At 38.8% G+C, this 15,251-nt stretch overlaps 1 protein-coding gene across 1 annotated transcript; it reads right to left on the bottom strand.

The window, feature by feature from the left end:
- Window positions 1-6,903: 6,903 nt before the first annotated feature.
- myl13 (myosin, light chain 13) lies at window positions 6,904-14,718 on the bottom strand. Its single transcript, XM_064346932.1, has 7 exons — window positions 14,538-14,718; window positions 11,512-11,539; window positions 9,835-9,984; window positions 8,436-8,609; window positions 7,786-7,863; window positions 7,377-7,414; window positions 6,904-7,123 (listed from the first exon to the last, which is right to left on the bottom strand). The coding sequence occupies exons 1-6, from the start codon at window positions 14,637-14,639 to the stop codon at window positions 7,386-7,388; spliced, it is 561 nt and encodes a 186-aa protein (XP_064203002.1). The 5' UTR covers window positions 14,640-14,718; the 3' UTR covers window positions 6,904-7,123; window positions 7,377-7,385.
- Window positions 14,719-15,251: the final 533 nt, after the last annotated feature.

The following is a 15,251-nucleotide window of genomic DNA, read 5'->3' on the forward strand; positions in this document are numbered from 1 at the left end:
AACAGTGTACTTTGTAATTGTTGTCTTGTTTCTTATACAACACAGAAATGCACTGTGTAAACTGTTTTATTGAAATGTTGAGCTGTTTAATAATCCATGTTACAAGGATCAACATACTGTATGCTCTGGTTGAGTTTCATTAGAGCAATTCTGCTTTTATGCTTCAGAGTGCTAAGATTACACTGCATTGCTGTTAACTGAACACAGTTTACCAACCTTTACATTTACTTCAGTGGTATAGTGCTTATATACATTTGGTAAATAGAATGCCTCAAATAGATATTGTGATTTGTTATGGCAGCTATACCCATGTGCAGATTTTTTTTTTAAAGAAGGGGGATGTAATATCCTACGTTGCACTGAGTCTAGGAGCTCATGTGGATGACGCAATTCAAGGGCGTCAGAGTGGGAATGGAAGTAAAAAAAATAAATGGTTGCACGAGTGTGCTGAACGTGACTAGTTTTGTTTATTTGGACAATTCACTGTCGAATAGAACAGAACATTACAGTCATGTGTGAAATTCCAAGGGGGGAGGATGTTTGCATTTGATTTTGTTTTCTGTAATGGGCACTTCATTATTCACATTCATCTGTTTATTCATAGTAATTATTTATTGCTGGTTCTTGAAATGTAAATGATCCTGATTGGATAAGAAAGCTGCAGCATGTCAGATTTATGATATGTAAGCCTTTTAGTCAAAAGTTTGTGCTGCTTACAACTGTAGCCATTGCTTGGGGATACATTTTTTCAGGTAGCTAAATCCAGGACAGTGTATGAAGCTGGTATTGTTACAGGATTTCGTTAATAATCCCCTTAAAAGCTGAGCTAAATTGATTCATAAAATGGCAGTCACGTATAGTCACGTTTTCCACAGTAGCTAGGCCTGACATATTAACATTATGTTTCCTTGCACCGTGAACATTGAATTAACGCCTTTTATTGTTTTGGCCAATTCCATCATAGCCTACACAAACAACAGTAAAATTCACTTTGATATCTCTATAAATAGGCTCTCTAATTAGCTGTTGGTGCACATCGCCTTAAAGTCGCGATAGTCAGGTTTTGTATGATTACTGTTTTCATCTGTGAGGATAAGGTTTGGTCGGCTGTGTGAGTAGGCTATAGCTCATTTTAGCTGTCCGATGATGCTGATACGTTTAGGAGCTCGCTAATGTCAGTTTTAACGACATAAATAGTTTGAGGTTGTCCAAAAATACTTCTCTTAATATTGTAGTGTCATTTGCGATCCGTGAATGCGGATGCTTTTTTCCAGATACATGTACATTGTTGTCAATCTCATGTTGTCATGAGAACTGGCATTTAATTATCACCCGTGGCGAAAGCACTGAACTGATATATGCTCCTAAATATATGCTTTAATGGTGAAGGGGGGTGGGCTTCGCATAGTCCTCATGTCACTGCATGTGATTGGGCATGTGACGAAGGACACAACTGTGCATGTCTGTTGAACAAAAAAAATTGGACTTCCTGGTTCTGATGTGCTTTCCATAGGATTCTATTGGCGCCGCTTTCTTTGAGATTAATACTTTTGAACGCTGAACTCATGCAAGGATATCATCATCTTTATAATTGATCACAGAAAGATTTTAAAGATGACAATATGTACTCAAATTCCTGGCACAAAATTTCCTTGGAGTTGGGTGTTAATGATCATCATGCAAAGCAACTTGGAAAAACATTTTATGTGCGCCCCTTAGCAGCATAAAGTGACATAAAATGAAAAACATTTTGTATTGCGTATACTGACGATGTACGGCAACATGTTTTCTGGTAGTTTTTCTTTGAAAGGTTGGCATGTTGTTTGGAGTATACTGCCTACTTTACCATCTCCCCTGCTTCACCTTTTACTTTGCATCAGCTATTTGGATAATACCACCCTTGCAATCATTAGGAGCTATACAGACTTCCCACACAGATTTGTGATACATTGCAACAACACAAACATAATATTTTCTGAACTGTCATAGCATTCACCTGTAGCACATGGGATAACATTTCCTCCAAGTAACTGTGAAGTCACCACAAGGTTTAGCACCACTCACTTTCACTGACTTGCTAAAAGCATTTCAGGACTTATTGCTCTCCTGCTAATGGCATCTCTCAATCTAGTTAACCACAGAAATCTGTCTTGCATTTTTACTGTTGTGCATAGTGGTGAGCGTTGGCTTGGCAGTTGTGCACGTGCGGGGAAATTCTTGGTCAAGGGGAGCCGTCTTTGTGTGGGAGACAGCAGTACTATTCCAGGACTGTGTTGTGTGAAGATTTATGGGCCAGGATGGGCTCTGTAAGCAGAGCCAGCTCTAGCACGTTCCCCTGCTGAGCTTTGCGAGTCAATCTTTGTTCTTTTTTTTCCAGCCAGGAATTTGCCTGGATGTCAATCAGGGACGTGTCCGAATGCTAATTTGTACATTCGTTGCACTGTGAAAGTCACACATATGATTAATGCTCTGTGATGTCTCAGCCTGTGCACCTGGCCCTAGGGTTAATTTTTGCACATGAGTTCTCATCAACGGGATCAGAGTGTGGTGCATGACCTAGATTTTGTCAGGCCAGAAGCACTTTTCTCTCTAGTATAACAGACACCACACATCTGAACATATTACAGCTTTCTACTGTCACTGTTTGGTGCAAGCCTTCTCTGTGACATGTTTTCCTAAATGTTTTAGTACCTGTATCTTGTAAGGCTAAACCTGCCACTTGGGAATCGTCCCTGCTACATTGTGAAGGATGAACTGACATCTTTCATTTGCCAGCACTGAAGGCAACGCTATACCTTTGAAAAAATTGTAAAGACCATTTGAAGTGTAATAATTGGATTCTCAAATCATTTTTCAATATTAACATCTTGTTAGAAACCTGAGACTGCCTCTTGCCTCTAAGAATTTCGATGTTATGTATTTTAGTTATTGGTTAACATAGTTAACTTGCATTAGTGCAAATACATAGTCACTGTGCACTCTCTTGCATCCTCTATCCACTTTCATTTCCCAGGTTGTCACTACAAAGAAATTGAGTTCTCAGTTGACATACGTGTAACTTCTTAAGTAATGACAAAAATAAATAAATATATATAAATAAAAAACACATGAAAATATAAGTTTTGCTGTCTTCGCAGACACTCACATTCTGGCCCAGTGCCTCAGTCTCATACTGATACCCTCTTCTACAACCATTTCTCACATTCAGGCACATAGAAAATAATTTTTTAATCCAGAGGTAATGAGTGATGTAAAGTCTTGCTCTGTTTGGCTGGAACTGGGAACTGTACAGAACTTTAGTAAAATGATGGGGCACAAAAAGCTGTGGTATAATGTGCCAAAAATGAACTTCCAATGAAAGGATTTAATTAAAAAAACAAACAAACAAAAAACACCTTTACAAATGTTTTGCTCTTGAGAAACAAGTCGCAGGTTGCTTCAGAATATCTTTAGTCTATCTTCAGAATCTAAGAGTTATTTGCATTCATGTCATACACACAATCAACTTCAGGAAAATATAGATCTGAGGCTACCCTTCCAAATTGAGTTTGGTTCATTTTTTTAATCATTGATATGAAATCAGGATGAATCAATAGCAATCAGGTCTAAAACAAAGTTAATTTCATATTTGAGTGCATCTTGGGCACAAATCAGTCCCACAAATCTGATCGCGTTCAAATTTCTTGTCATGGAGGTGGTATCCAATGATAGATAAGACAAGCCGAGCTAAATTGAAAAGATAAATGAATTAAATTCCTTACTTGTTGAAGCCACTGCAAATAAAAAAGCACATTAAAGAATCCCCAAAGGCCCTGTCGTAAAGAATACAGGGAATAATAAAGATTGTGAAATAAATGTACATGCATTTAATTTTCATTTATTTAAAAGTAAACACTTAAATAATCAATTAAACTGATGGCAAACTGGTCAGTCTCATCCTCAGCTGAACATATATGAATAGGATAAAAAATGATTAATCACAGCCATAGAATTCTCCCAGAAGGCCATGTGGTGCATTATAAGAATAGAAATTTTGTGGTAGTTTGTACTGGGAGTTTAGCTGATTTGTTCTCAAATAATCAACTGGCAAAAAAAAAAAAAAAAAAAAAATTAAAAAATGTGACTAATGTATGACTTGAAATGCTGGGACTGCATCCTTGAGTAGTTTATCATCCAGTTTAATTTGCTTTCAGGCAAAAATACCATTACTTCTGCCTGAAAGAAAAAATAAAATAAAATAAAAAACCGGTGAGTTTACATTCCCCCTTACGTCAAGTGAAATTGCTAACCTCTATGGTCAAATCTATAGTCTTAATCTATAGGCATATTTTTGGCATGTACCTGCAATAAGTAATACATAAATAAATCAACACATAGTGACACTGTTGTTGATCTTGGTCCTTGATCTTGAGGCCCTGTTGTTACATTGACATGCAAAGCACGCTAGGATTAGTATCACATTTCATTTTCCAAAACTAATATCTATCCAAAGCCCTCACTGGGCAGAATGTTTCTTTATTGCACATGACCTGGACCAAAGCATGAGAAGTTGATGCAAATGTTGATGCAAATTTGTGGAGATAAATATGAGAGAATTGGGAAGTGTGCACGGGAAAGCCTGAAAGGACTTCTGTTTTCACATCTGTATATACCTCTGTAAAGTGTTGGTACTTTGATATGAATATGATTCAATTGTTTATCTTTATCATTGTGCAGAAATGTACTGTTACTTTTAATTACTTCTTATGGAGCATTCTCTCAATTTCTTCTGTAGCAGTACAAATAAAAATGCTAATTTGCAGAAGAAATCCAGGGAGGCCACCCAGCATTATTAATTGGTTCCAGGTATTAGTACTCACATTACTAATGCCAGTAGGAATCCTCCAGAAAACCAATTTAGAATGTGTTTTCTCATTTGAAAAATGAAGTGCTTTGCATGAACAAAAAAATTTGTATTTTAATTTGTATTATAAACAGCCTCTAATTACAAATACCTCATGACACACTGTGGTTTGTGAATGAACCAGGGCAGAAAAATAACAGAATTAAAAAAAAACAGAATATTTGGACCTTAATTAATTGCAGCTGGACATTTTTGTACACCCAGTTTTTGTAGAATATCGCTTATTTATATGTGCCCTTACATTGATTTTGGGTGCTTGGATATGTTTGTGACTGGTGTTTTTGCATGGGGCAACTGCGTATGTTAAAAATGTGCTTCAGCAATGTGGGGTATAACTGCTTAATGAGTCCTAAATCCTAATAGACATGGTTGTAAGCTAATCTATATACTAGTAACTACAGTGTGCTGTTGTTTTCTATAATATATGAGCAGTAGGCCTAGCGTAACCTAGGCTATGTCACCTAACAGTGGAGGGCACATGATGAGTGCATTTGTTACAACGTATTGTGCCTGAGAAATAAAAACATGTGTGTGCTGTGTGTGTATGTAGTGCCTCGTGACTAAGGCCTCTGGCTACCTACTTCACACAGGGCCTCGCAAATCTCCCAGACGACCATGCCCTGTTTTGCAAAACACTTACAGTTACATTAAGCATTTGTAACATTTAATTATTTTTTGTTATTATTTCAAAATAATAATAAAATGTCATGCCTTCTGCACATGTGTACTGGATATGGAACTTAAACATTTTCATAATTATGATGTCTCCTCTATGACAAGGAAGTGTATTCCTGTGCCAGTGTCCTATATGGGTGTTATAGGATTTGTCAGTGGGATGAACAGGGTTTCAAGGGATATGCACAGTCACCGACGGTATGTACTTAACTTTAAACCTGCCATTGTCCTAGTGGCTTTCAGAACAATAATAGTTAGATGTGACCCCAAACAATTTAATAGTTCTTAACCATTTGATTAGTATGCTGTTTTGGATTTCCACAATTATAATTCCTTTTAAAATTGTTCTCATTTGGGATGCGCTGACAAGCAATTCAGACTAATCTCAGGAGTTATCAAACATATCTCTCTAATACTGTATATAGTGGAACTGTGTGTGATAAGTCTTGGATAACCACAGTTTTTATAAAAGCATGTCTAATTTTACAGCTTGTAATTTCACATGGACCATGAGGTATAAAGTGTGTCTAAGTGTATTAGAAATGTGATTACTATTATTCTTGTAGATTATGCAAATCTTTTTATTCCAGTTAATTCCAGTCAATTGGCTCTATTTGGATACTTATCAATTAGCCTCCTGTTTTTGATTGAGCTGCCCCTCTTTGTCAGAGACTGATATGTATGGGATGAATTCAGAATAACATCATCTTTGGTTCTGATCCACTTCAACCACATTATGTGGGTGTGATATACTATGATTATAACGTATTCATTTGAATTCATCATTAACCTTAATAAACATCAAATATTGACACGTTTTTGGATGTTTGGAAGGTGGATCTTAAACATTTTCCCCCTCATCAATCCATCCATCCATAATCTGTACCTGCTTATCCTGGGCAGGGTTGCGGGGGGTGCTGGAGCCTATCCCAGCGTGCATTGTGCCAGAGGCAGGAATAACCCTGGACAGGCCGCCAATATATCTCAGTGCACACACACCACCCAATCACTCACTCATACCTATGGGTAATTTAGCATCTCCAATTGGCCTATCTGAATGTCTTTGGACTGTGGGAGTACCCGGAGGAAACCCACGGGGAGAACATGCAAACTCCACACAGAAAGGCCCCAAGCCAAGATTCAAACCCATGACCTTCTTGCTGTGGGGTGACAGTGCTGCGCACTGCACCACCATGCCCAGAGTTGCATAATTTATCTTCAGTTTAAAGTAATTCTGGGATTGATCTATGAAAACCTGATTATAAACCATTTATAAAGCATGATCAATCATTTTGACCCAGAATGATGAAAAAGAGACATGCAGGTTATTCAGTTATTCAGCTTTTATTGAAATGTTTGATCCCTCCATGTAAGAAACGTGGTTGTGGCACTGCAGTTGTTCTCGGACAACCAGAAGGACAGAAATATAAAAATGTGGCCACAGCCAGCAGCATTTCCAGGATGGCCACTGAGGCAGACCCCCTTAGTGTAGGGGTGGATGTTGTTTTATATAAACACTTTCCAGTCAACAGTCATACTGAATCCCTGTGGAATGGAAGAAAATAGAAACTCAGATGTTTTTACTTTACTTTTTGTCAGTCCTGACACACCACTGAGTTGTTTCATCAGAGTATAATTTTCTTTTCTATGGAGCTTGATGGACAAATGCCAAATCAAACACAAGCTTGTATCTTAGGATTTTTTAAGATAATAAAAACAATTTATGATGTGTCTTTTTTCTTTGATTGGTAAAATAGCAAATCTATTTATCTACATGCATCTCATGATGTTCATTTACCTTAGCTGTTTACCCTGCCATGATGTGTTTTACAAAGGCTGTTGAGAGAAGTAGATAAAATGGATTAGACTGGATTAATCAACCACTTTCAACAAAACTGCAAGAAGCGAATTTGCACCACAGTGCACCCAATGTCTACATGCTCTGTTACAGTAGAATATACCTCCTTTGTCCTTTTGAAGTGCGGTGTTAGCTCTTCTCTAACACTGTCGCTTGATTATTAACCTGCATTTCCTTGAAAGGTGATATCTTTTTTTCAGAGAAGTCAGGCTATTGAAATAGTGAAATAGTGTAGGGTATTTGACAGGATAACTTGCGTGGTGTACAGTGCACACAGATGTAACATTCCACACTTGCTCTTTGGTGTTTATTTGAAGGACTTCTAGAATTATTAGAAAATAATGCTGACCTTCATAGTTTATGCAGCCGTTGGCGTCCTCCTGTCCAGCCATGAGCTGCTCGACCTCATCTTCTTTCATCTTCTCACCTGTGACGGGGACACAGAGACATCACACCAGGGCGTGAGCCGAAAACATCTGCAGCGCCCTGATCTTTGATCCGCCCGCGCCGCTCCACTCTGCATGAGCAGGACAGAGTTCAGGCCTGGGGCATATACCTGGTGTCTGTCCGTGGGCTCAGAAACGTGCACCTCATTTAAACCCTGCACACATATGCCCTAGCAAACCTTCAGCTTCACAATTCACCATAGAGAATTAGACTCCATCTATAGTTTCCCATGCCCTACGCATTCTAGGGTTCACTGAATACGGACTTCTTTCATGTCAAAACATTGACTCATTAAAAAAGAATCACGAAGTACACAGATTTCAGCCTGGTAAATTGGCCACACATTGGAAGACGTGTACAACAGTGCAATTAACCCTGTCTGTCAAAGCAATGCTGAGCGGTAAAGAGAGTGGCTGTGAGTACCATCTGTGGCTGCTGGTACACCTTGTCAGGGTATGAGTCCACAGCCATCTGCTACGGCGGCTGAATTGCTTTAATGGAGCTTGTTGTGCATTGTTGTTCTGGCGCCCCCCTGCTGAGCTTTGATCTTACCCAGCGTTGCCAGGACGTGGCGAAGCTCCGCCCCCATAACTGTGCCATTGCCTTCCTTGTCAAACACCCTCAGCCCCTCAACAAAGTCCTCAAATGTGCCTCGGTCCTTGGCTTTGCAGATATGCTGGTGCATGGGCAGAAACGTCTCAAAGTCCATCATTTTTGTCTGCATCTCTGTAAAAAGCACAATGATTATTTTTTGTAAACAAGTACAAATTAATTAAAAATAGTCACAACACTAATTATGGTGACATTGGCTAATTCTGAACTGTTAATATTACTACTATTACTGCTAATAATAATAATAATAGTATTAATAATAATAATAATAATAATAATAATAATGTTTGTTGTTAGTTGTCAGCTGCCTTTTGTCAGGCTAACAAACAAAGCATGATTGAATTATTACAATTTAATTAATTTAACTCAAACACCTTTTAAAAAGTGTACATGCATACCACTGTATGCCTAACTATAGTACCTCCAATTCATCCACCATCGAGTTCATTTGGATGGGAGGGGAGTAAAGAGTTGTAATAAATCTCACAACTGCTCAGCAAATGAAAATGAAGACTAGGGTTCACTAGGACTAGACATATTAGCAATTTGCTGTTTGTTATTAGCAAATACTAGCAATTTGCTGTTTGTAGACATGTTTCATTCAATAAAACGATGTTCTGGGAAAAAAAAAAAAACCACAGAGAGCTACTGCGGAATGTCAGGAGCATGCACATCATCACTTGCCTGCAGGTGGTGTTCTGTCACTTCATCCACTGCTAGGCATTAATAACAAATTGCTCCCTTGCATAAAACTCAGAGGCTGTGTAAGTTCACCACTAGTTCTAAGCTCTGTCTTGATCCATTGCGTTGCCATGCTAAATGTATTTTTAGACAGGTAACTCATCATTACGATAGCTTTGCATCAATGTCTCTTTTTTTCTGTTTAGTTCAAAAGCTTATTTTCTTTTCATCATTCAACAAATACGGACTTGAAGAGACATTCTATTTTATTCCTGGCACCTTGCAAATAAAATCTGTATTTTTGTACAAGCAAGACATTGATTACTTGTGAATTATAAGGCTATTTGGATTTTTAAATATAGCTTCATGTGTTGGTGTTATCAGCAAATAAATGAGCTAGTGGCCCAATGTGTAAATATGTACTCTTGTTAACTTACTCTGCTTAAAACAGCCTGCTATATGCTCAAACTTGGAATTAAGAGGTCTGTGCATTACACCAGTGTACTATTTAATATGACTGTCTAGAGAAAGTATAATGATATTTTCACTACAATAATAATAATAATACATATTTGTTTGTATGGACTGCCTTTAATTTTATAAAATAGAGCTGTTGGAGATTTGCATGTTTCAGATGTGAGGCATTTATTGGGCTAACCTTCAGCCTTGGGCTTGCCCAGGACATGCATGACCTCAGCGTTGGTCGGGTTCTGACCGAGGGCCCGGATCAGATCTCCACACTGAGCGTAAGTAATCTTCATCTCATTTGTTGGGGTTCTGTCAAACAGCTGGAAGGCATCCTTGAAATCTGATGTGAGAGAGAGAGAGAGAGAGAGAGAGAGAGCGAGAGATTGCTTTTGCCTTCTATGGCCTAAATACCATTGGTGATCCTATAAGACCACACCCTGATAGAAATGTTATATGCTGCAATGTATTGTAAATACATTGCTTTTGGATATTGAAAAATCTAAAGGCAGCAATAATTAGCATATTTGCCCAAACATTCTGAAGTATTAAAATATCCTAATACATTTTGCAGAATGTTCCATTTCCATAAGGGCAGATGTGGAGGCATTACTCTACAATAATGTCAGCAGCAACACACGGGATTGGGATGCAATATGGAAAGCAGAGCGGTAAAGATGATAATTGGAACCTGCAGCCTGTATAGATGCAACAGCAAAGAGATGCATGTCACTGGTTGCTCCCTTCTGCAAGTTTACCTACCAAATCCAACCAGGTCTTTTTCAAGAAAGATTGCATCTTTATCTTATAGTGAGTTTTTTCTATCCTTTAAGAGCACCTTAACAAGGTACAGTGACCTTGGCAGATATTTATTGATGAGAAATCCACCAAGTGCAGTGTTACTAACTGATTTGGGTTGAGTGAATTATTGAAGGCATCAGCAACTGTATGACCGTCCTGTCATGGCAGCCCCAACTTCCTCACACTGTCTATTTGACATCTCTGTTTCCAGAGGGGCTGCCCAGTGATTTAACACAATAGTGCTTAAAAAAAAGGTGCTTAGTTATTTTCCACCAAAGCTGAGCAGCTGCCTTCCTATAAAAAGAAAGAATTATTCCTGAGAAATATCGGTTTATTTCTAAGAATCAGCCTATATTTAGCTCACTGCATTGTTGAGAGTGTGGACAGTAATTGCCTTGTGAATGGTCTTCACTGTGCAGATGCGCATGCATGCCTGGGCAGGTTGGAAGTATTTGACCCTGGCATAGATCCCAACAGTCATGTGTCCCAGGCTGCAGCGCAGATGAGTGTAAATCTATATATGTGCACACCTTTTGTGCTGTTCTTGTCTGGGGTTATACACAGTTCACCACTAGCAACTAAGAGCCTTTTTTGTAGCCGTTCCAATATATGCTCTGGTTCTGCTTGAATGTTTCGGGTTGTTCTATCCCAGTGGTGTGAGGCTATTAATGACATGCATGCATTCTAGATCAAAACTTTGTGAAACTGTAGGCTGCCATAAAAGGCCGTTTCTGAAGTCTCAAGTCTTCAGTCAGGTTTTTCAGTGTATCTCTAACTTTCCTGAGCACTATTCTGGAATAAAAATAAAACTTTATGGGTGCTCGACCTTATATATATACAATATATTTTGAATGTACTCTTTCTGAAATTTCTAATTCATGTTTATCATGTATCCTCTATCTCTGCTTTATGGAGAGTGAACTTTTTTGATAAAATTACCTGGTGGTAAAAAGTGGATGACCTGGCTGAACCCTGTATATAGGCTAGGAATGTTTTGGATAATTTTGAGAAATTCCAAAAGGACATGATATTCAGAGATATTTTTTCAGCATGCACAGTTCCAACTCACCTTCAATTTGCTCAGCTGTGAATTCAAGCTGAAAAAAAGAGGGCAACAATCAATCAAATGCATTTAGATTGTTTTAGGACATTTGCAATTCAATCAAACCCTCCTGAATAATCTGAAGATTTATCTCAATGAAGATGACTTTGCTTGAACTCTATATGGCATATTAGTTACATTCATATAGCACTTTTCTGACTGGCATCCAACTCAGCGCCTCAGCCACCATCAATTTGTAGCACAGCAGCCATTTTGCACCAGAACACTCACCACACATCAGCCGGGGCTGGAGAGGGAGAGAATTATTTTTTTAGCCAGTTAAATCAGAGGTTGCAGTTGGTGGCAGTTGGAGAAAACAAGGACATTTAGCCCGGACACCAGCTCCTGGCAATAAGTTTCATGGGATCTTTAAAGACATACAGTGAATCGGGACCTTGATTTAGCTTCTTATCCAAAAGGTGTAATCTTGTACAGTACAGCATCCCCATCACTGCACTGGGGCATTGGGGCTGTACCAGAGGGAAGATCTCATCCTACAGGCCCACCAACATCACTTCCAGCAGCAACTTCGTTTTCCCAGGAAGCCTCCCAACCAAGTCCTAGCCAAGCCCACACCAGCTTAGCTTCAACAATTCAACAGTAGCAAAGTACATAGTAGCATGGCTGCTGGCAACGTATGTCACATGTGGACTTTTCCTTGGCTAAAGTCATTGCAGTGTCCAGTTATTATCCTTCCCTGGGTATTATTTCCTGATAGATGTGCCCTTTGGTGCTTTTTAAATCCCTGCAGAAATCCCTCAGGCACGAAGTACCATCCACCTACCGTGACTGCCCTATCAACTTTGACTCGATAGGAGAGTTATCTAAGAAGGTATACATTATTGTGTGTAGTAATGGAAGGACTAAATAGTTGTCACCTGCAAAAAGCAAGCAGTTAAGCCTGTCCTCATTGTTGTGTGTATTTGACCTTTCTGCGTTAGCTCCCTCGAGGTTGGTCGGGTGCTATCTCGGCAGATGTCCAAACACAGGCTAAATTCCTTGAGCTCTGGTTGCACACTGGTAATTAAAAGCGCCACCCGGCCGCTTCGCGGCACTGCTGTTGTCTCACATACTTGTCAAGGACAATTTATGGCTGACCTTTACCCACACGGCCCGACACAACATGCCATTGACCCTGTGTTTTTTCATGCTCATACTTAACACTTAACTTTTGTTATCTTATCAGGACAAGCATCGTTTGGGGTTACAAGGGTCGTTTGATTATACAGCCCTGCCTAGTTGTCCAGCCCAGGATCTCATGAAAAAAGCTTCACCTTATCACAGCATGTATTTCATGAAAAAGCCAAGTTCAAACCCTTACCTTTACGAATAAATATATTTTGGCACTAATAAGAATGGTGACCTCCTTATTCGATTTGATATTTATTTTGATACAATGGGGAGTTTTGCTTCTTTTAACTCTTCCGTGCAAAATTGAACAATGTCTGACTTCTCTGTGAGCCAGAAAGATCCACTTTCAATGTACTGTATACATAGCATTGATGTATATGGATATCCACATATGTTAGATAAATAACAGACAGAAACATGTTCAGGGCTATTTGAGATACTGATTGGGTTTTTGAAAAAATGAAAGTTAAAATTAACATAAGATCAACATAGAAGTCTGATATGAGTGTATATTTATCCTGCAGTTCCAATGAAAGGTACAGGAGCATAGCTGTAAATTGCTAGCTTACAGTTTTAGACTTTGAGGTTTTCCTGCAGAAAGCATTTCTGAGAGTGGGTGGCCCACAGAAAATGACCATAATGAGAATAACATTTTATGGGTTTAACCTCATACTATAATACTGCATACGGACATTCCTTATCCCAGGGAGATTGGAATCTGGTAAAAGGGATTCATGGCATATAGCTCTGGAATACATCAGATCTTCAAGTATATGGACACTTAAAAACATTGTTGGATATTTTATCTTTTCCTTAAAAACAAAATTTATGCAATAAAATACCTATTATGCCAAGAGAAACTGAGAACGTGCTTAGAATGCACAGAATAGCACATAATTCAAAGTTTAACTGAACAAGCTGTCCAGGCCCTTCTTAATATAGTACATATGACATTTAACAGATTATATATTCAATTTATTAAACTTTTTTTGTTTTATTCATACAGGGAGAAATCAGAGAGGGCAGCAGACATAGAAGGGACCACTGCCCATAAGGTGCCATGGCAGAGGCTCAATACTCGACCCACAGCAAGTATGCAGCATGGCTTTTGTGGACTGTGCCACTTGTCTCACCTATATGTTCAACTTTTAATGTAGGTATCACTCAAACACATTAAGTTCAACAGTTTTATAAAAAGGTTTCTCAACTTGCATTTTTTTTTCTTTCATTTTTCCATGATAGCGAATAGTCAAAAGATAAATGCGTGATAATTTTTATATGACAAACCACTACAAACCCATATTCTGCAAATCCATTTCTACCTGCAGAAGCAATTTATTCTAAAATATTACGCAGCGGGGTGGCCTTTGATATGGGCCACACAACAGTGTTTCTAATCACAGAAGCAAGGCAGTGCTGTAAACCCACCTAAAAGTTAAACAATATATCACTTTTGTCTATACTGATTTAAGACATTGATTTTGAAATTCTAAGCAGCAGGTGGTTAGATTAATCTGGGGGATGGGGGGATTCAGAGGTACTCATCAACTCAACATGTCGATTTCTAAGCTTTTCTCTATTTTTTTAGGTTAGTAGTTGCATCATTAAGACAGTGATTGATGCATTCAGTGGTGCAGAAAATCCATACTGAGCTCTAGAGAACAGTCAAACAACTTCTCTGTCTTTCCGATGACATACTGTACAAATACATGAAAGTGTTTCTTTTTCAAGCTGAAAACAATTATTTTACTATTTCTGAAAATCACTGAAAATTGAACTGTCATTACAAATGTACACATTGGATACTCAACAATAACCATAAACAAGTGACATTCAGAATACAGGTGCAAGTCATCTGGTACCGTTATAGTTGTAGGGTCGAATGCTGGCTCCTTTGGGGGTTCAGGCTCTGGGGGTTTGGGAGGGGGAGCAGGTTTGGGCTCTTCCTTCTTCTTGGGTGCCATGTAGACCAGCTGAGATGACAGACCCCCTGTAGAAGCGGCTCTTCGCAAGTTCAAGCTCCGTCTGGGTGGAGAGACTTCCGCAGGGAGAGCGGCCTTTATTCAGTGGCCTCAGTTGTCCTTCAACCACCCCACACCCCCCCCTCTCCATCCCGGGATGCCACTTACAATAGGGGCACGGCTATAAAAGGGCATTGCTTTGTGCTGCTATTTAAGACAACTGCTCACAGACAAGCTTCTCGACGGGACAACAGGACGGCTAATTTGGATAGAATTTCTGAACTTGGACCATCCCCATATTTGATCCTACGGGACATTTACTTTCCTGTGGGCAGCAAGAAACACTTTGAGGACATGGCTATTCATAATCATGTAGCATTTTGATATTTTGTTTTTATGATGTCTCCGACCATTAATTCTCCCTCACCCGCCCCCATTATGCATATTTATACATTTGTCTGTGAAAATAAAGAAGTTTGATGAATGTGATGAATATGTGGGCAGAGAAAAATTAATAGACGATTAAGATGATTATGAATGAAAGGTACATTCAATAGAAAAGATTATAGAAGTCTAACATGATTTGTTTTCTATTCTCAGGTGTTCTGAAGAATT

This window comes from Anguilla rostrata, chromosome 8 (assembly GCF_018555375.3).
Source record: "Anguilla rostrata isolate EN2019 chromosome 8, ASM1855537v3, whole genome shotgun sequence".
Lineage (NCBI taxonomy): Eukaryota > Metazoa > Chordata > Actinopteri > Anguilliformes > Anguillidae > Anguilla > Anguilla rostrata.

Excerpts from the sequence above, each read along its gene's own strand:
- myl13 (XM_064346932.1), bottom strand. The coding sequence starts at position 14,639 with ATGGCACCCAAGAAGAAGGAAGAGCCCAAACCTGCTCCCCCTCCCAAA. Across the intron at positions 8,610-9,834 it reads GGGCAAGCCCAAGGCTGAAG|AGATGCAGACAAAAATGATG; the intron begins GTTAGCCCAATA and ends TGCTTTTTACAG. Across the intron at positions 7,864-8,435 it reads CCACGTCCTGGCAACGCTGG|GTGAGAAGATGAAAGAAGAT; the intron begins GTAAGATCAAAG and ends TCCCCGTCACAG.